This window comes from Olea europaea, unplaced genomic scaffold, assembly GCF_002742605.1.
Source record: "Olea europaea var. sylvestris unplaced genomic scaffold, O_europaea_v1 scaffold187, whole genome shotgun sequence".
Lineage (NCBI taxonomy): Eukaryota > Viridiplantae > Streptophyta > Magnoliopsida > Lamiales > Oleaceae > Olea > Olea europaea.
In genome coordinates, this window is record NW_019236492.1 from 483495 (window position 1) to 505577 (window position 22083).

Below are 22083 nucleotides of genomic sequence, written 5' to 3' on the forward strand. Positions count from 1 at the left end.
TCACCACCACGACCACCATCAAAAACCACTGTAAATAATACAAAATCGTCACCGTTTGCAACTGCAATAACCAACATCACCACCAACCCCAAACGCCACCACCATCAACATCAACGCCACAATCCTTAGCTGAACCAGTATATCTATTGCAACCAGAGCACCGATTCACCTCTCGCTTCACCAATACAACCTCCGACGAATCTGAATCCTCTCTCTTCCAACCGACCTTCCTCCGGCAACCAGAGCACCAATTCACTTTTCGCTTCACCAGCACAACCTCCACCGAATCTGAATCCTCTTTCTTCAAACCCTTGTTGGCCTCCAACTATACCTCAATTGACAACCACTGGATAACCCATCCCACCACCGCACATCCCAAAACCCCGATCAAGCAGATTGAAGGAAGGAGCCAACCCAAAACTCCAAACATCGCCACTGTACCCCACCATCCACCTACCTGCAACACCACCCTCATACCCAGAAACTTTGACACAGATCAACACATATTGACGCACCAAAACATCGAAACAGATCGACGCACCATGCACCATCGCACCACAAATCGTTAAGGGGGCATCGCGGTGTCTCTCGGGGAGCTCTCCGGTGGCAGCTTCTTGTCTTCCAACAGGATTGGGGAGAAATTAATGGTAGAGAGGGAGAGAGAGTCAAGGGAATTGAGAGAGGAGAGACAGAGAGAGAGAGATGGGATTGATATTTATATAATTAGGGTTTGAAATTGTTTAATTAATTTTTAAATATATAAATTAATTAAAAAAAATTCTGATTTGTGAAATACTAAACATTGCATCTTATTTATGAAATGAGGATTTTTAATCTATTAAAATCTGTAATTTCCACTATGACAAATTATTGAGCCCAAATTTGAAGAAAGAAAAACCTAATCCTTAATGGGGTCCAATATGAAGGAAGCAAATGGTGTGTGAATCAGCTAAAAATCTGGAGAAAAATTGAGTTGCTGAAAAGCTGGAAGAAGGACAGAATTACTTGCAAAAGAAACAACCCATGGTAGAAAAACTATGCAATAGACCGCCCATGATGGTTTGAAATACACGCTATCATCAAGCTCATAATCCCATTAGCATTTAATGTGGACAAAAGCTAGACATTAGTTAAGCCAAGGACCGACGGTCACTGTGGTATTGCGGGGTCTCGCTAGTTGCCTCTACAGCCTTCGTCGGACATCGCAAAAATATTTCATGATTAGTGCAGCCAGGAAAAGGGAGAAAATTTTGCACTAAGCATTTACTTTACATAAAGCATTTCTCAATAGAAGCGGCCAAAGGCTAATGTCAATTGTGACCCAGCAGTGGTAGTCTACGGTGACCACGATCGGAGACTGGTGTCGCCATTGCTTACTTGAGTTCCCATGTATGCCAAGAACTTACCAAAGTCTCTTTAGAATGATGTCGAATGCTTCTAACATGATTGTTGAAAATTCTTCAATTATTAATGACTTTCTCCTTCCTTAGCTTCTCTTTCTTGTAATTATTTTGGACTTGGAAATTTGTTTCATGGGGAAAATGGGTTTCTTGAACAGAGCTTCCATTTTGTTTTATTCATGTGGGAAGAGAGTTGGAGGCAATTGGTTTAAGGACAAAGCTATTAGATTTTTTGATGTACCAGGAAGCCGAAGTCAATTTTTGATCCAACAAGAAAATTTTATTTTTGTTTCAAATGTGAAGTATGAACCTTCTCCAGTGTGGATGGCCGTTTTCTTTTTCTTCATAACCATTTTCATGGATGGAATATTTGTCGAAGAATTCCTTTTTCTAGGAAATTTTAGTATCTCGGTCAGTAGCCATTTTCCCTCATTTTCTTGATTGCTACCTTTGCTATGTCCACTAGAAAACTGCTTGAAAAAATTATCATTTTCCAGTGACCTTTCGAACTGTGGTGAAAACATGGTTAATGTACTATTTTTCATAGACGGCGTCAATCTGTTGACCTCCGAAAATAGCTAATAGGTGTCGTTGGAAAATAGTGTACGCGTGGACGTGTTCTTGTAGTATATTGGTGTAAATACATTTATTTGTGGAAAAAGATAAACAATGGACAACATTGCATAAATATATTATGTTATCCTTTCTTAGTTTCAAGATTTTTTTCCTAGAAATGGGGTAAATTATCATATATTTAGACAAATGAGGTGGTTTTATAAGCATTGTTTGGGTACCTCCACAAGCACTTCAGCAAGACCTTTCAAGGCCTCGGCAACACCACTTGGGCCTCCGTTAACTTCGATCAAACTCTAATAGGCCTCGTCCAGGTCCAATAAGAAGGCCCAATATGAAATTATAATTTTATGTGGAAATTACAAAAATCCAGGCATTCAAAGATCCTAGTGCAAAAATAAGGGGGAATAGTTTTCTATTCTGATTTTAGGTTTTAATTTAACAATTAATCTTATTTATTAATTAAATATTAATATTTACCAACCACCCCCACTACCCAAACCCTAATCTTCACATGAGTAAATCATTTCACGTAGCATCTTTTCTGCTCACTCTCTCCATTCTCTCTCCTCACTCTCCATAGCCCACTGCTCTCTCTCTCTCTCTCTCTCTCTCTCTCTCTCTCTCTCTCTCGCTCTCTCTCTCATGAGTTATCCAGAATTCTCATTTAACTATCCCACCAGGAGACGAGGTGCAGCCACCGAAAGAATTCATCGATCGGTGCGACGATGCACTGTAGTTGCGACGCTGTACGTACAACGCTGCGACCTGCAGTTTGGCGTTGTGCGTGCAACTCTGTGTTCTGTCATTGCCCAGAGGTGCACCTGTCGTTGCGGATAAAAATTTGGTGAGTGGTTTGGAATTTTTTGGTCGTCGGCAGAAGAGAAATTTTGGGGAGGGAGTTTGATTTTTTTTTCGGAGATTTCATTCTCCTCGATTGGATCTACTTAGCCGGAGTGTAGTTTTGGTGCAGTGGAGGTGGAGGTGTGTGGCCAATTTAATTGTGTGCGTTGGTGGTGCTATGGTGCAGTGGAGGTGGACGTGGTGGTGCGGTGCGATGGTTGGGTGCTTGCAATAGTGGTGTGGTACTGTGCGGTGGTGCGGTGGTGGCTCAGGTGGTGTGTTGTGATGCTGACTAATTGTTGTGACGTGAAAGGAGTGCAATGGTGGTGATGGGTAGTGTTTGTGACCAAGTGTTATGGTGGAATTGGATCAGGATCGGGTGTTGTGTTGCGGTGGTGTGGTGCAATCGATGATTGGATGGTGGTGATTTGTGACCAAGATTGGTGCTGGATGGGACCGATGGTGGGGATGATCATAAAGTTTGGTCTGTGACCTTAAAATTTGACGATCTGTGACTAAAACAATAACGCGGATCCCAATTCATCATACATCATAGTAAATCTACCTTGTGATCGTGACCTCAACGATTTGGTCCGTGACATTAAAATTTGACGATTTGTGCTAAAACAATAATCTATGACTTCAACGATTTGGTCCGTGACCTTAAAATTTGACGATGTGTGACTAGACCTCAACGATTTAGTCCGTGATCTTAAAATTTGATAATCTATGACTAAAAAAATTTGTGACCTGTAAAATTTTTGATTTATGACCTCGAAATAATCCGTGACCAATTAATTTGATGATATGTGACTGATAAATAAATCTGTGAAATCTGTGACTATTAATTGTTTAACTGTAACTTTAATATATTTATTTAATACATAATTTTAATTAATTAAATACAAACCTGAATTTTGAATTTTCAAACTTTTTATCTGACTTTTGAAATGGTGTAAAGAATACACCTTAAATATGAATTTTTCCCTAATTTTATAGGGATAACAAAGTCTATAACCAATAACATTAGCAAAATAAAAGAACCCTAAATAGGTACAATACCACTTTGTCGTATTTAAATTTCAAAGTGTTGTATGTTGAAAATTAGCTAACAATTCTCGTTGAAATTGCAGCAAATATTCACGACCACTAGTGATATCATGTGCAAATTTTGCTTACGGGTTGGTTTTGGTTACGAGTGACAACCCATTAAGCAAGCCTGACCTATTAATTTTTTAATTAGAAAGTTATTTTATTGTAAATAATAAGCTTATTAAGGTCTTGTTTGAGCCACATTATTTAAAAAAATACATTTTTCAATAGTGATTTGACATTATTTCAAAAACACATTCTTTAATAAAATAATATTACACGTAAATTCAAAACATTTTCTTATTTTTTAACCACACATTTTTCATCAATATATTATTCAAAAATGTATTTTCATTCCAATAATGTGGCTCAGACAAGGACTAATAAATGAAAGCCCTAATAATTATTATTCTTGCATCCCTAATTCTTCCCTATAAATACGGGATTTCGGTTCTCAAGAAAGTACACACAATTTTATTGATTTTTTATAATCTCTTCTATTTTTTTTCTTTTCATAATACATTATCAGTACGGTTCTCTCAAAATCAAAGTAAATTAGTTAGAAGATAATAACTTTTATATGTATAATCACCTACAACATGTTCCATAATTAATTTGGCGACATGTGATTTCTTCCATTGTACATTTGCATCATAGTTGTTTCTTCTTCTCTTCTTTTTCTTTGTATGCATATTAATTCTAATTCACGTTTGTATGTGTAATCTATATAAATATTAATTCATGGTTTATTAAGTACATTCTTGTTTTACCATTAATTCATACCTTTTGCAGCATAGACAATCAATTCTGTCACATATTATTCACATATTAATTCTACCTTTAATTTTCAATTTTTCGTATATGTAGAATTCATGTACATATTTAACATGTTTTGCATGTTGGTAAAAAAATTAGCCAATGATGGATTTAGTCAATTTTGTTCATTTGTATATATGAATATTCATTTTCCTAATGCATGTTTGGCCATTAATTTTTGTATTATATCATGTTTGTACGGTAATTAATATTTTTAGATGCTTCTTTATAAATTTTAAAATGATAATCTATCATATTATTGCTCTTGAAGTAGCACAACATTATGGGGTTGTTTGAGCCTCATTCTTTGGAAATTTCATTTTTTTAAAATTCATTTTCAACTATATATTCTCCAATAAAATAATATTATACGTAAATTGAAAACATTTGCTTAATTGTTAACCATCCATTTTTAAAAATCATTATTCAAAATACATATTTCTCTCAAAATGGGGAGGGCTATAATTAATATTACGGAAGAATACTATTTGCTTCTAGAAAGTATGAATTATAATTTTCAATAATTCAGAAAAAATATTGACATATTACTCTTGAAAAAACGGTAGTAAAATATAACGTGCTCTTGAAATAGCGCATTATAATTTCTAATAATATTCTAGTTTTTTTTTTTTGTTTTTGCTTACGAAGAGTATAATAATATAAGATCTAACATATATATATATATATATATTATATTTTTACTCTTGAAGGGAAAATCATTACATAATTTATTACTCTAAACCATAATCTATTATTACTCTTGAAGAGTATGATATTATTGTATTCTGGAACAAAATATGATTCATAGATTGAAATATTCTAGAAGAATTTTATGGGATTGTTTGAATCAATTAATAAAAATTTAATTATTCTAAAAGAATATTTTGTTACTCTGAAAGAAGCAAAATTTTATATTTATTAATATTCTTGAAGAATCACAATTCAGACATTTCAATGAAAATATTGAATTGATCCTGAATAATTGCAATTCTAATTAAATTGCTTCTAAGTAAGCAGTAGTTGATTTATATCAATATTTTCAAAGAATATTATTTTGAGACTCCAAAAGAGTCAATATTGTGTGATATGATGGGATAAACTTACTATTGCTAGCAATTTGTCTTCCAATAAATAAAAAGGGACCATTTTGATAAATATTTTTATTGAACCAAAAGTTCAATAACTCTTCTATTTTTTTATTGTTTGACATGTCCAGTTAAATCATCACTGGATTAATAATGACATGAAATTAAAATAGACATTCAACGAATAACCATAAGATTCTTTAATCCAACTAATTTCTATATTTTATTTTTATTGAAAATTGTTAATTGATTTCACTAGTTAAAATATAGACTAAATTTCCTATATTTTTAAAATTAATTAGGGTGATATATGTGATATTGTCACCATATAGATATTATTTGTATCCAATAAATTTGATATATCTACTAGATCAATGCGTAATTTTCGCAAATCTAAAGTTCACAAAATTGTTATTCAAAATTTAAACTATAAGTATACTTTTCTGATTATAAAATCAAGATGGTGTGTCTAGTTAATATCAATAAGCCGAAATCTCATAATTTAATTGGTGTTAGTTGATATGTCGATTAATGGTTTAGCAATATTATATGTTAACTGCCTCCAATTAATTTCTTAACCATTAGTATTGAAAGCAAAGTACTTTCCATTTTCTATTTAGGGAATGTTATAATGCATCATGTTCGAACTATAGTTCTTTCTATTATAATTGGTTTATAGTCATAGCCTAATTTTTCATCTAATAATCTTGATAATGTAGTATATGTACATTTGATCTACCATAATGTACTCAGATGGAAAGTAAAAAAATGCTAAGAATAAATGTGTAGTTTGAACCATTTTCTCAAATGGATGATATTTTATGGTGCGATTTACTGATTGTCAACTGGATTGGACAATTCTCTCAACATCGCAAATGAATTAAGAAGTTGTAAATAACGTACAAATGCATAATCATTCAAATCTTCGCAAAAGATAATTCGAACTAGAAATTCGAATGATAATTTATTTAGATACATTTACTAAGGGTGTGTTTGAGCCCCATTATTTGGCATTATGTGAGATAAATAGTGTTTTTTTGAAAAATAAGTGGTTGAAAAATTTTTAATTGACGTGTAATATTATTTTATTGAAGATTATGTGGTTAAAAGTAGGAGAAAAAATTTTAATTTAATGTAATGAGAAATAATGAGGCACAAACGAGGTGTGAGTAACAAGATCAACAATATCTCACACCATCTTTAAATGTTTCAACTTGAATGAAAGTATTAGGTGACAATTACTTAATATTATATTTGATATATCTATGACACTACTAAAACATGAATATATTCGATTCTAATATAAAAATCTCCAAATGAAAAATGTAGCAATTAGAAAATATGGTTTTATTTAGAAGGCGTATACTTTTGGAAAGTATATAGACATAACAAAAATGTAAAACCCCATAAGATGTTTTAGGTATCTGACACGCTGAAATAAAATATATCAATAAGTTATGTAATTATGAAAAAGAAATAGACTAAAAAAATATGGTCGATAACACTTTTTTTACATGATATACAATATCATGTAGTGAGGAATCAAAATAAATGTGTTGAAATATATCGATCGAAGTAATAATTGGGCAAAATAAAAAGGCATGCGATCTTAAATTCAATTTATTAGAGAAGCCTGAAATTTCTAGATTTGCTGTCCAAAAATCTAAAAGTGTATACTTATGCGAAAAAGAAAATGACAAAAAATAAAGTCGTAATATGTAATGCATAACTTTCAACATGGTGAATTTCGTAAAGATCATAATGGATGAAATCACGAATTCAAATTCTATTATCTTGATGATACATGAAATTTGAAATATGTTATAGTCAACTCATTTGATATAACGATAAATGTTATCCATGAAAGATTTAATACACCTGAAATATATTTTAAGTGATATTATCATGATGAGCAAATACATGTTTTATTCTTTTTTTCTTGACTAAGATTTTATCCTTTTCAAATTTTTTGACAAGATTTTTAACAAAACAACTTTGTAGTGTACTCAAAACAATAAATGTATTCTTTTTCCTTTATTGAAGTTATTTCAACAGAATTTTTCCAAATAAGATTTTAATAAGGTATATTATTTAGTTAATGAATGTCCATAACCTAAATGACATTTATCGTCAAAATAATACTCTGATATGTATAAGATTTGAAAAGAGATCGACAAGAGTTATTTTTCGAATCATCATATTGACAAATATCTCGTATGAAGTTAATGTTATTTGAATATTATAATACAACATGAGATGTAATTCACCAAAATTGCGATATTGAGGACACCGACATACAAGACAAGGATGAAAGATACAAGAATTGAAATCAGAGGAGCCGCTATAGTATTTTTCCTTCAATCAAGTTTTACTTTTCTGAACTTTCTTGAAAATGTTTTAACGAGACGGATATTTAGTAATGGTCATTCAAGGGAGAATATTGTAAATAGTAAATTTATTAGTAAATGACAATTATACCTCTTAAACCTTAGTTATTATTATCATTGTATCCCTAATTCTTCCCTATAAATATAAGATTTTTTTATTCTCAATAAAATGCATGCAAGTATATTAACTCTTATTATCTCTTCACTTTATTTCTTTCATAATAATTTTGCCTATGTTTGGGCTCTATTTTTTTCAAAATACATTTTTTTCTTTTTTTTCAACTACAATTTTCCAATAAAATAATATTATACGTATATGAAATTTTTTGCTTATTTTTCAATCACACTTTCTCTAAAATATTATTATTCCTAATTACATTTTTAACCAAAAGTGGGGGCTCAAATAAGGGCTTTAAAAGTCAAATTTTAATTTTAATCACACTTAATGAAGTTTACAGGTTTTACAAAACACCAAAGGTGGTCTGACTTGGCTGCATTATTAAAACAACAAAGGTAGACTCGCGTTTGGAATGTTAAACACGCTTATGGTGTCCCTAATTATGCGTTTGGCATAGATTTGTGCCATTTAGTGAGGAATATCCCTAATTATACCTTGAGGTGCTGACAAAAAACTGAGGGACCTTCTCATAGGATAGTTGATTAAGAGATAGAGTTAGCCTATTCGTTATAAGGAATCAATGCTTCAACATCGGACATTGATTTCAACGTGAAATTTAATCTCTTCGATCCTTTTGATCCAGAAAATCAGGTGATGATTTTGTTAAAATAAAATTGGATCTTTAAGGATAAACGTAGAAAATTAATATGGCATTTGTTGAAATACTACGCTTGTGGAGTCAACGATCAATCTGGTCTTGATTAGATGCTTATTAAGCAAACTGGTGGTCTTAATTATAAATTAATTTAACGATATTAAAGCGATTTTTAATGAAATGATGTGGTAAATCTATTGCTTAATCATTAAGATTAATTTTGAAGCTCCTATTCGTTAATAAATAGTATAGTAACGTTAAGTCTTAGAATTTGAATGCGATCGATGACACCATTAACAGCAACGACCGATCGTAAATTTAAAATTTTAGTGTCTGTTTGATATGACTTCAGATAAAAGCTAAAATGAGTTTTCGAGATCCATTTAATTAATTTTGTAAAAGTATTATTTTGTTACTTAATTTAGTTTTTAAAAGAAATTGACTCAATATAACTTTCTTTAAAAAATTTGTTTTAAAGAAAAATCTCTATTAGTCTTTTAGAAATTTGTTTCCAAACATTAATAAAGATATCTTCTCTAAGAACTCTTTTATAGAAAACAGAAAGAAAAGTAAAAGCAAAATTCGGCCAAACCGATCTTTTTAGTGTATGTTTGGTAAATATTATTAAGGTTAATTTAAATATGTGAATTCTATATAATATGTGGATGAAAGTTATAAGTCTTATGAAAGGTACATAAAATAATATTTGATCAACTTATAAGCTTGCAAACACTTTACCAAACATGCTCTTAATGTCTAATAGGCAGTAAAATATCATTCCATTAGAATGGATAATATATGGGTAAATAATGTTAGTGAATTTTTTCGAATATATGATTGAAAATAAATTTTATTAATTATAAATAATAAATTATTTAATAACGTAACACTAGAATTGAGATAGGAATTACTCAAACATGAAGTCCAAGAATTTGAATGGAATATACCATGGACAGTTATTTATTTGTAATTTTAATGTGAAATTAGTGTATGTATGTCCTGATGTCCAGTAGTATTTTACAGTTCGAATAATAATTTTTTTTTTTATATTGAATATTATATTATTATTTTTAATATATTAAATATCTCTTTCTCTCCCTCCCTCCCTCCAGGGACAGATTTGGGGGGATCCCTCACTCAGGTCTAAGATTTTTTTAAGGGTATTTTTTATTTTATTTTATTTTATAAAAACCAGTTTTTTATGTGTAAATTTTATTTTTTCGCGTATTAACCCGATTTGAAATTTTTTAGCACGGTCTTGAATCCAATCTTGGATCTGTTTCCTCCTCCTCCTCTATTCATATATATTGAATTAAACAATATTAAGATTGATTAAGAAAAAAATAGATATAAAGATGTGTAAAAACGATTGTGTCAGAACTATATACCTGTTATTTTCGTTACAAATGTTTAAGTTTATTTTGTTATTAAATTATGTTTTGGGTCCTTAAGATGCCACCAAAATTTGAGACAAGAACAGGTATATATTGTCCAACTGTATAAATTATGTTGTTTTGTTACAAAGTTTTAAGTTAATTTTGTTATTGTTTGCCCCATTTTTGTGGAGAAAGTGAATTTTTGAATAGTGTATTGATGGAAAATGTATAGTTAAAATATAAGAAATTTTTTTTGATTTGCGTATAATATTATTTTATTGAAAATGTGTGATTAAAATATTATCAAATCACTGTTGAAAAATATATTTTTGTGAAAAAATGCGGCTCAAACAAGGGCTAAATTATGTTTTTGGAGCTTAAGATGCCAACAGAATTCGAGACAAGAACAGGTACAACGAAAGGGACATGCACACGGCTTATTTTTTCCAAAACAGTATGATTTATTACAAGAATGACAATATTGCACATGGATTAATAATGATTTCAAATGTTGATTTCTTGTCACAGCTGTAAATTGCAAAGTAGAAATAATAGGAAAATGCTATTTTTTTTAATATTAATTTAGCGTTAAGGTCAAGTAAATTATTTATTCCAAATCATAATGTCTTTTTCCTTAAGGTAAGTTAAAAAAAAATTGATATGGCCCTCAAAGTTGACTTTGAAAGAAAAGGCTACATTCAAACATGAGTTTCATGTAATAGAGAGGATGTAGATATAGAGGGATATGTAGATAGATATAGAGAGAGGAAGAGGCCTGAGTTTTCAACATGTTCATAAAATTTAGAAATAAAACTTTCAATTATTCTATAACTTATTGTTCAAGTGGCAAGTTAATCAAGAATCTTTAAAAAGAGCAAGTTGATTCTTAATCTTTTATCATAGTAGTACCATTAGTTTCCACATTCTCCCTTCCATCGGCGAAACTTACCCGAATCTCTTTTAATTGTTACGTAATCACGTATCCAACTTTATAAAATTATATTTTACTTCTGTTTGAACTATTAACTGGATATTTAAAGTTAGATATATTTACACGAGATTTATGGGTGGTTTAATAAAAATTTTAATTGCTTCAATTGTAAACTGATTATGTAATTATCATAAAATGTTGAAGACTAATTTTACTCTTTTTTAAAAATTAAAGTCTAACTTCCTACTCGAACAATAATTTATTGTTCGAATTCTTTGAAGCAAAATTATGTCCACATTTGTACGTGTTGCTTTTTCATGATATATACCTCTCCTCCATTTCAAGCAATAGGATTTGTGTAACATGAACTCAATGCTTTATCTAACAAATGAACACAACTTGCAATATAATTTAATAACTAATAATCAAGATTTTACACTTAATCATGCTCTAATGCGTTGAATTTTTGATCAATGATTGTGCTTCATTTAATTATTTCTTCCAAATCGATATGGATCACAAGTTTGAGTATGAATTTTGGAATTTTCTCTTTTTATATAACGTCAATAGTTTATTATATTTCTTCGCACTTTCATGTCATGTCTAGTATAATTGATGGGATGGGATGATTAATAATTTTTTACGTATTTTTTTTTATATAATACCATTATATTCAATTCAACGTATGAAACATGCTCTCATGTTATGATAGATATGAACAAGTGCAAAAATTGTTTCTTATTTCTTTGATCTCGTAATGTTTCTGAATTATTGAATCAAGATAGCCAATAATAAATTAGATATATTTTCTACAAGAAATTTATGATAATTTATAGGGGATGAACATTTAGGTAACAATATGGTTTGAAATTTTGGAAGTGGTGATGTATGGCATTGCCTTGATTGTGGCCACTTTACATCATTTGCTTTACTTGTATTTTAACTATTAGTTCTAGAAAGCTCTCATCACCATAACGTATTTTATATATGGCGACCTCTCATCTAAAAAGAAAATGATCACATGATTTGAAAAACAAAATAATAATAATAAATTAATTAATTAATTAAAATTTTATATTTTGAGAAATGGCACGTAATTCATCAATTTCGCAATAATAACTAAAAGGATTATGAATTGAGATTCCGATGTACATTAGTATAGATGATCGCAGGGAGAAACTACGAAAACCAAAGCAATAGTAGAAGCTATCTTGAAAAGCGATACAATACGTTTTATATACAAATTAAATATAATATATAGTAACATGTTCGATAGCATTGTAAATTTTCGAATATGCATGGATCACTTTTGATATGCACGTAACATGCAAACATCAGAATTAGATTTATTTTATACGCAAAAGAATTTTATATAAATAAAGAATTTAATAATTTTTGAAAAAGGAAAAGTCACTTTCTATATAATGCTCTTACAATATTACACATTTACCCCATTATTGAAGTGTAATCGACTTTAGATTGAGAAAAGTTGAATTAATTTAATTGAAAAAATAAAAGTAACAAAAGTTGGGGCAAAAATAAAAATTATTCCCTACCTAATCTAGATTTTGCCTTGACCTTGCTTCAAACTCATAATCCAAAACGGCTGTTTAATTTTGTATTGACGCCGATTTATTCGCAAAATCGCAACTAACCCGCGCTGTAAGATTACTCTCTCTACAAGCCCTTTACTTCTTTCTCTCTCTATATGTATATATGTATGTATAGACGCACTACTCTTCGGTAAATTAACGGGCATCTTCTCTCTTTATTCCATCTCCCTCTCACTGACTTTTGTAGTTCTTTAGGGAGAAAAATCCTCAAAGCAACACATTTTAGAGTGTTGAATTGAATCTCGTCCTCCTCTCGGAAAAAAGATCCTTTTTTTTTTCCCATAAGCCAATTTGCCAAAAAACTAATGTAGTCTTCACAGATCTTAACCCTCTTTCTCATACATAATCTCTCAAAAAACCCAGAAACGGAAGTGGGAATCTTTTTAGGTATTTACCATTTTTCTGTTTTTTTAATTTTTGTAACAAAAATGGTGGTGAAGATGATGAGGTGGAGGCCTTGGCCTCCTCTGATTTCAAGAAAATATGAGGTGAAACTCACGGTGCAGAGCCTCGAGGGCTGTGATTGGGTGCCAGAGAGTGCAGAGAAGGATAATGGTGGGCTTGCAGTGGAGATCAGGTGGAAGGGTCCCAAGATTTCTTTGGGTTCATTAAGGAGGACTGTGAAAAGGAATTGCACGAGAGAAGAAATTGTTAAAAGGGTTGATGGGACAGACGGTGGGGTTCTTGTGGAATGGGATGAGGAATTTCATAGCGTTTGTAATCTTTCTGGATACAGGGAAAATGCATTTCATCCATGGGAGATTACCTTGACTGTGGTGCACGTGAGTGCTTTTCCTTTTTGTCTTCAACTTTCTTGTTGATTCAAAATTAGCATGTAGATTCTTTTGGGGATTTCAAAATTTCCCCCTTTTGGGTATTTGCCTATTTGGTAAAGATTTGTGTTCTCGAGAATGATAAATTTTTCATGGATTTTTTAACACTTCAATATATGTGTTATGGGTAGTTGTGTGTGATTTGAGGATGTTTTGTAATCTCTATGGGGTCAAAGACATTGAATCTGTTTACACAAGAATGCTTCTTATTTTTGTTAATTTATCTCAAAATTTGAAAATGAAAACGAAATAAAGGGGGAAATGTTTCAGCGAATGCAGATCATCTTCCGGGCCTCTCCACTTTGTGAGTTGTCGATGAGGACTTTGGATTTGCAGATATACGAATTTTGATTGGAGTCAATGTGTCTAGAAATGTTTATGGTGCCTGTCTATTAAGGTTAAACAAGTGCAATTGATCAGCAGGATGGTTCCGCTAATGTACCTATATTTGATTGATATGATAGATTTCTTACATTCTTAGGATGATTGCCACTTGTTTGGCAAAATTTTTGCTTTTTTGATAGGTAATCATATAATTTATTAATCAAAGGATAATACACAGGAAGTGTACACGACTGTTCCTTTCTCTCCACACACACCATATAATGTATCTCGAAATAAGATCCCATACGAGCCTACTATTTTTATCACGAAGTTTTCTCCTTCATGCCCACAACACGTCTTCTATACACCTAGACAACACCCAATCCAAATGTTTAGAAGCTAGAATACAACTCCACAGCCACCGAACACAATCACAATAGACGAATAAGTGGTCAATCGTCTCCCCATCCCTCTTACACATATAACACCACTCGATAACATAAAAACCTTTTTTTCGAAGATTATCCACCTTTAACGCCTACTGTCTCACAATTGTCCACAACAAAAAAGCTATTCGTGGAGGCAATTTACATTGCCACATCATCTTCTAGGGGAATGAACTCTCCACAGATCCCAGTGTGGATCTAAAATAAGTGCGAATTGAAAAAATACCATCTCGTGCCAGTCTCCACCTACTATGATCACCCTCTCCTACTCGAATGTGCGCCTCATGTAAGGAGGTTAAAAATAGCGCATAATCATCCAATTTCGAATCTTATAAACCCCTCAAAAAAATAATATTCTAGATATAACTTCCATTGTGTATGGCTAGTGCATCATTCACCACAGCAGAAGGCTCCAAAGTAATGTGATGCAAGGAAGGAAACCACACCTCTAGCTGTTGATCTCCACACCAACAATCATCCCAAATTCTACTATTATTACCATTCCCCATCACATAAATCAATTCAACTCGAAAGTCACTTTATTCTCATCGGATATACCTCCACAAACTTAACCTATAAAATTTATGATCCTCGATCGAGCACCAATCCCCTTCCATCTCATCGTACTTCGATCCTATGATTTCTCTCTAAACACACTCAATCTTCACTCCAAATCACTACAGCTACTTGTCTAATAAAACCTTATTAAACAGAACAAGGATCTTCAATCCAAGACCCCCATCCTTACGGGAGAACAGACCACACCCCAATTAAACCAAATGAAATTTTCGCTTCCCCCAATCTTGTCCAAGGGAACTGCCTATTTTCCACTGTAACAGGAATAGAAAATAGTGATAAAAAATAAGTAGGGAGATTAGAGAGAGTGAATTTAATGAGAGTAAGGCGGCCTCAATTCAAAAGTTACATGTGTTTACACCTCGCTAAATCTTTTCTCCACTCTTTTGACAATTTCATTCCAATATGTTTACTTTTAAATCTTGCCCATAAAGGGAGTCCAAGATATAGCTTAGGTAATTTCTCAACTCTACAACCCAGTATATCGGCCAACTTATTAACATTAGCAATCTTTTCCACTTGAATAGCCTCGGCTTTTCCCAAATTTACCTTCAATCAAGCATCCTATTGAATGCCTCCATACCAATAACAAACAATAATGGAGACAAAGGGTCTCCTTGCCTCCAATCTCTACTGCTTCGAAAATAACTCTCCAGGCTGCCGTTGACCAAAACTGAGAACGAAGCAGTAGAGATACAAAATTGAATCCATTTACACATTTTTTCTCAAAGTCACATCGCTTAAGCATATACAAAAGGAATTCCCCACTTCATGTGATCATAAGCTTTCAAATATCAAGCTTACATAACATCCCTGTCACCCCAAATGCAATCTTGAGTCAACGCATTTATTCGCTATAAGCACAGAATCCAAGATCTGCCTCCCTTTCATAAAAGCATTCTGAAACTTAGACGTCACTTTTCCCATGACCTCCTTTAATTTAGTTGCCAAAACCTTTGCAATAATCTCGTGCTCCCCACTGACTAAGTTAATAGGGCGAAAATCATTAATGTCAACTGCTCTCAATTTCTTAAAAATTAGCACAATAAATGTAGCGTTAGAGCTTCTCAGGAACTTGCCACACTCAAAAAAATAGGAAAAAACATCTATAATGTCAGGTCGCACCACCTCCCAACAAACCTTATAAAATTCAAATAAGAAGTCATCTGATCTTGGTGCTGCCTTATCATCATTCATGCCGAAAACCATCTCCCTAATTTCATCTTTTCCAAATGATCTCTCTAACCAATTGACTTCCTCCTTCGTGATAGTAGAAAAATCCAGTCCTTCAAAAACTCTATCTTCTACTTAAGCTGGTTCGCAATAGAGAATTTGATAAAATCTCACAATTTAGTTCCCAATATCCTGTGAATCCTCATAAGTAACCCCATCTACTTCCAACAATGTTATAGAATTATTGCGCCCATCAGTATTCGCCACCTTATGGAAAAACTTGGTGCATTTGTCCCCCTCTTTCCACCATGTTACTCTAGATTTCTGAGGCCAGGTAATCTCCTCTATCTTCACCAACTTCTCCAACTCTCCTCTTAACCCTTCACGTCTCTCCATCTCCTCCCTCCTATCTAACTTCTCTATGTTTGAAAGACACTAATTTTTATGCCAGTTTACATTGCCCACCACCTCCTTATTCAACCTCTTTAGATCCCCTTTCAAAGTCTTCAATTTTTGATCCACCACATAATTGGGAGACCCCTGAAATCATACGAGGCCCACCAAGTCCGTACGCACTCCCTAAAACCTTCAACTTTTAACCATATCTTCTCAAACCTAAATGCCTTTCTTCCACTACCCCTCATATTCCCAGATAATAACATAGGGAAATGATCAGAGTACAGTCTCTCTAATTTCCTTTGAGTGACATCTAAGTACTTAGCCTCCCACTCCCCACTAATCAAGAACTGGTCTATTCAAGATTGAACGGGTTGGTCCTAATTAGATGACCAAGTAAAAATCTATCTACCCCAACCGCCGGCAAATCCACCAACATATTCTTCCTAATAAAATTTGAGATGTCCTCCATAGCCCCTGTTCGTCTCCTACTACTAGACCTTTTAGTAGGAAATCGAACTACATTAAAATCACCCCCATACACGTTGGGAGATTCTATCAAGCCATCATATCAGCTAACTCGTCTCACAAGTCTCCTCTATTTTCATTAGCAGTAGGACCATAAACTACTATAAACATCCATTGGAATCTATCCCCAATATTTCTAAATGAAAGCAATATAAAAAATAACCATACACTAATCTCCTCCATATCAAACACTCTAGTATCCCAGATGACTAGCACACCTTCTGAAGCACCTAAAGACCCTAAAAACTGATATCCTACATACTGTTCTACTCATAAACTGCTAACCATAGCCCTTGAGACAAACTCCATCTTTGTTTCTTGTAAACAAACGAGGTTTGCCCTTCATCCCTGTATGAGATTTCGAAAACCTAACTTTTTCCACTCTTCATTAAGCCCCCTATGATTTTTAGGATCATTTCAACACTACGTCATCATTCCCCAGTAGTCTTCTCTTTGACTCTCCACCCTTAATGTTATAATTTACTGACCATTCGAGCCGCTTAAATTCACGGTCACCCATTATTCTCGATTTACCTCCACATGTACTTGTCCACTGTCCCCTACTAGTCTCCAGTTCCTCAAATGGTTGTAGGAGTTTACTTTCATATCCAACACAAGACATACCAACCATCTTGTTGAAATCTTGAATTTTTTGAAGAACCAAATTAAAAGGTGAGGCTGCAATCGCATTCAAAGAATCAAGCATATGTCCCTCCGCTTCCTCCACCGTACTACATCGCTATTTATTTTCCCCTTCTTAGCACCATCAACCCACACCACCAAAGCTTTTTTTTTGGACCCTAAGTAGTAGTTAAAGCAATAAGAGTTCATTGAATGGGTTTCACCACTTGTTAAAATGCTTTTTTTCCTTCTTTTCTTTGTGTAGTTGCCACTTGTCAATGAATTCATTGAAATTTGGTAATAAATTTGTTCAAATGTCTTTGTTTTGTTGGCAATTGAATTATTTAAGCCTCTATTTGGATACAATTTATAAATTGATTTATATATTTAGTTAAAGTCAAATATTGATTTCGACCACATATTCATAACTACTCATTATAATCCACACATTCTGTGGGAAACCATTTATAGATTTGCTGAACGGAGGCTAAATGTTTGAGCAGTTAATTGAGTTTGGTGGTTGTTTTGTGGCTATTATTATTTTATCTAATAAACAAAACTGAGGGTTTTGGAACTTAGCCCCCGTTTAAACCATTAAAACAAAGTTCTTTTTTCTCAAACTCATTTTCAACCACCAATAAAATATTCTGTATGTAAGTGTAAAACTTTTTCTTACTTTTTAATCACACATTCTCCAAAAAATCACTATTTCAAAACTCATTTTAATGGTTGTCAAACGGGAGCTTAACATATTGGTCCTACTCTTGGATTATCTACCATTTATTTATGTCATTTTGCGAATTGTAAAGGATATTGTTGTTATTAGGATCCTTGCCATTTGTGTTGTAAAAAGTCGCAATTAGTAACCAAAAATTAGATTTAGCTTCATTTAACGAAGTTGCAATTACATAAATCATTTTCTTGCTGCTGGTAAAGTTTGTGAATGTCAATGCTCTATTTTTGCTTTTTCTCAAATCAAGGGTTTGTTTTATTTTATCATGAAGCTTTTCTAATTATCACAGAGAGCGCTGTTTTATTTACTAAACTTGTTTCATTTTGTTCAGGGTTTGAATCAAGGGGCAAAGAACAAGGTTGCTATCTTGGGCTCTGCAGTTCTGAATCTTGCTGAATTTGCTTCCAAAATTGAAGAGCAAGAAATTGAGCTTAAGATCCCTTTGGCAGTTTCTGGCAATGCAGCTGGGACCAGCCCCTTGCTTCATGTAAGTACTATTTTACGTATATATTATATGGCATTAACCTGTGATGAGGAATATGCATTTAACTTGTTCCTTAGTACTTTAATGATTTATTTCCTTGTACTACCAATGTCTGAATGGAAATATCTGTTTTTCATCTGTATTGCAGATATTTCTTAGCTTATTGGAATTGCGAGCTTCCCAAGAATTGACAGAGCTAGTGCAGAGGCAAATAGTTCCCATTTCGTCCCCATCACCGACTGGAGAAACTTCCTCGTCGGAGAAAGATGAGGTTTCTGCGCTTAAAGCTGGTCTCAGAAAGGTAAAAATGCTTACAGAGTATGTGTCTAATCGAAGAGCTAAAAAAGCCTGCCGTGAGGAAGAGGGTAGCGACGGGAGGGGCTCAGCTAAGAGTGAGGAGGGCGATTACACTTATAACTTTGATTCAGATTCTCTCGATGAGTTTGAGGAAGGGCAATCTGATGAAGCTAAAGATAATACTACTGTTAGGAAATCGTTTAGTTATGGGACATTGGCCTATGCTAATTATGCAGGCGTGTCATATTACTCTAGTGCTAGAATAAACTGTGAAGATGAGGATTGGATTTACTACAGCTACCGCAAATCAGATATAAACTGCTCGCACAAGGAGGATCCCGTTTCTACTGTTTCTGAGTCATCATTGTTGCAGAATTCAAAACGTAGTATTTTGCCTTGGAGGAAGAGGAAGCTGAGTTTTAGATCTCCTAAAGTCAAAGGAGAGCCGTTATTGAAGAAAGCTTATGGAGAAGAAGGGGGAGATGATATTGACTATGATCGCCGGCAGCTCAGCTCTGATGAATCTCTTTCTTTTGGGGTAAGAATTTTTAATGCTATTTTTTTCTCATAATAAGAAATAATAAAAAGTAATTTATTAGGCCCACGAATTTTAGCTTTCCTTCGGATTTATTTTAAAGAGCAAATGCATCGTTCTAAGCTAAATTCTGTATGAAGCTTTTATGGATGCTCAATTTGACTGCTACAATACGATTTTATCCTACCTCGTGGAGTGATGGATTCTGTATTTTTCTATGGTAATTTGATTTACATAAAGTGATCAGATGTTGAGAACACCTTTCCTTTTCCTTTTTTTATTTTTCTGATTTACAAATGAGTCTGTAATGCACCTTCAATGCTAATGCAAGTACTTCACCTAATCTTGTCATGACAAGATATGCCATTAGTTAAATCAAAAAATGCCACATGAATTTCAACTAATAATAAATAATTCAACTAGCCATTTCATTCTGAATATCATGATACTCTATTGCATGAAAAATTTGGGCATTCTATACGTTTACCATTTAATGTTGTCCTCAATCTTTTGAATCAAATGTTGATGTATACCACATATGCTTGATGTCTACTGTTTCTTCGGACTTGATAAGAATATGTTATGTATTGGTAATTTTTGGCAGTGGCACAAGACGGATGAAGACTCAAATCCAAATCGAACATCTGTTTCTGAGTTTGGTGATGATAGTTTTGCTGTTGGCAGCTGGGAGCAGAATGAAATAACGAGCCGAGATGGACGCATGAAGATTCAGACACAGGTCTTCTTTGCTACCATTGATCAGCGAAGTGAAAGGGCTGCTGGAGAAAGTGCATGTACTGCCCTAGTCACTGTGATTGCTGATTGGTTGCAGAAAAATCGTGATCTCATGCCCATTAAGTCACAATTTGATTGTTTAATCAGAGATGGCTCCTTAGAATGGAGGAACCTTTGTGAGAATGAAACTTACCGGGTGCATTTTCCTGACAAGCACTTTGATTTAGAGACAGTCCTCCAAGCCAAAGTCTGTGATCTCGGTGTAGTTCCTGGGAAATCATTTATCGGATTTTTCCATCCAGATGAAATGGAGGAGGGAAATTTTGATTTTTTGCATGGTGCTATGTCCTTCGACAGTATCTGGGATGAGATTAGCCGTTCAGCGTGTTTCCACACTGGTGAAGCCCCAGTTTTCATTGTCAGTTGGAATGACCATTTTTTTGTGCTCAAGGTTGAAGCAGATGCTTACTACATAATTGACACATTAGGAGAGCGATTGTATGAGGGATGCAATCAGGCTTACATACTGAAATTCGACCGGCATACAACTATATACAAACTACCAAGTATGACACAATTATCGGAAGAGAAAATTGTTGGTGATAAGCCGACTGTTGCTGAGACAGTGGAGTCCAAGAATTCAAGTGCGCAGCATATATACTCAAGGGACGATTCCAAAGATGGGACAAATGTGGCAGGACGTGAGGAACCGATGAAGAATGAAGAGGAAGTTGTTTGTAGTGGTAAAGAGTCGTGCAAGGAGTATATAAAGAGTTTCTTGGCTGCAATTCCGATTAGAGAACTCCAGGCAGATATCAAGAAAGGTTTGATAACTTCAACGCCTGTTCATCACAGACTACAGATTGAATTCCACTTCACAACGACAACCACAAGCTACCACCTCAACTCCACCAGTAGAAGTGGTCACATCCAGACCAAAAGCGGTTGATGTTATAGTGAGTTGTTAAAAGATTAGGCTTCAGAGACTTCTTTTAATTGTATATTTGTTTGAATAGTGTGATTATTTCTAACTTAATTTCGTCTTTGTGTCGTGTCTAGTTGATTAGAGTCGTCTTTAATTTTACCCTTCAAGGACTAGAGGCGAAATCGTCTCGATTGTTCTATAAGTGGCAATTCTAATTAAAGTGTGGTGACTTTCGTTCTATAATTTTGTGTCATCTCATTTTTATTTTTATTTTTTGACCTTTCTTTCCTAGGGAAATTTTGTTAATGTCAGAAGTACTTGTTTTCTTGAACTGTAAATTTGTAATAACTCTTTTGACTTGTGATTTTTATGCTAATTCTTTCAAATCAATCAAAATAAGCATTTACTTTTTATAAGATTCCCAACTTTAATTTGTTGTACCAACTCTTTGGACAGCTATGTGGTGAACTGACCTTTTGGCAAGAATGGAATATGAAATTAGCCATGATTAGGTTCGAATTTCCAGTTCGGTAATATGATTATTTTGGGGTCCATTTGTTACTTTTTCAGGGGGGTTACTGTTCCATT

At 33.3% G+C, this 22083-nt stretch overlaps 1 protein-coding gene across 1 annotated transcript; it reads left to right on the forward strand.

Annotated features, from left to right (window-relative positions):
- Window positions 1–12957: 12957 nt before the first annotated feature.
- LOC111378796 lies at window positions 12958–21770 on the forward strand. The gene is made up of 4 exons (XM_023002048.1): window positions 12958–13671; window positions 18851–19006; window positions 19152–19838; window positions 20440–21770. Exons 1-4 carry the CDS (start codon window positions 13318–13320, stop codon window positions 21517–21519), a joined length of 2277 nt encoding a protein of 758 aa, XP_022857816.1. The 5' UTR covers window positions 12958–13317; the 3' UTR covers window positions 21520–21770.
- The last annotated feature ends 313 nt before the right edge of the window (window positions 21771–22083 follow it).

Coding starts and splice junctions, on each gene's coding strand:
- LOC111378796 (XM_023002048.1), top strand. CDS start 13,318: ATGGTGGTGAAGATGATGAGGTGGAGGCCTTGGCCTCCTCTGATTTCA. Junction 19,007..19,151: donor GGACCAGCCCCTTGCTTCAT/GTAAGTACTATT, acceptor TCTGTATTGCAG/ATATTTCTTAGCTTATTGGA. Junction 19,839..20,439: donor ATGAATCTCTTTCTTTTGGG/GTAAGAATTTTT, acceptor AATTTTTGGCAG/TGGCACAAGACGGATGAAGA.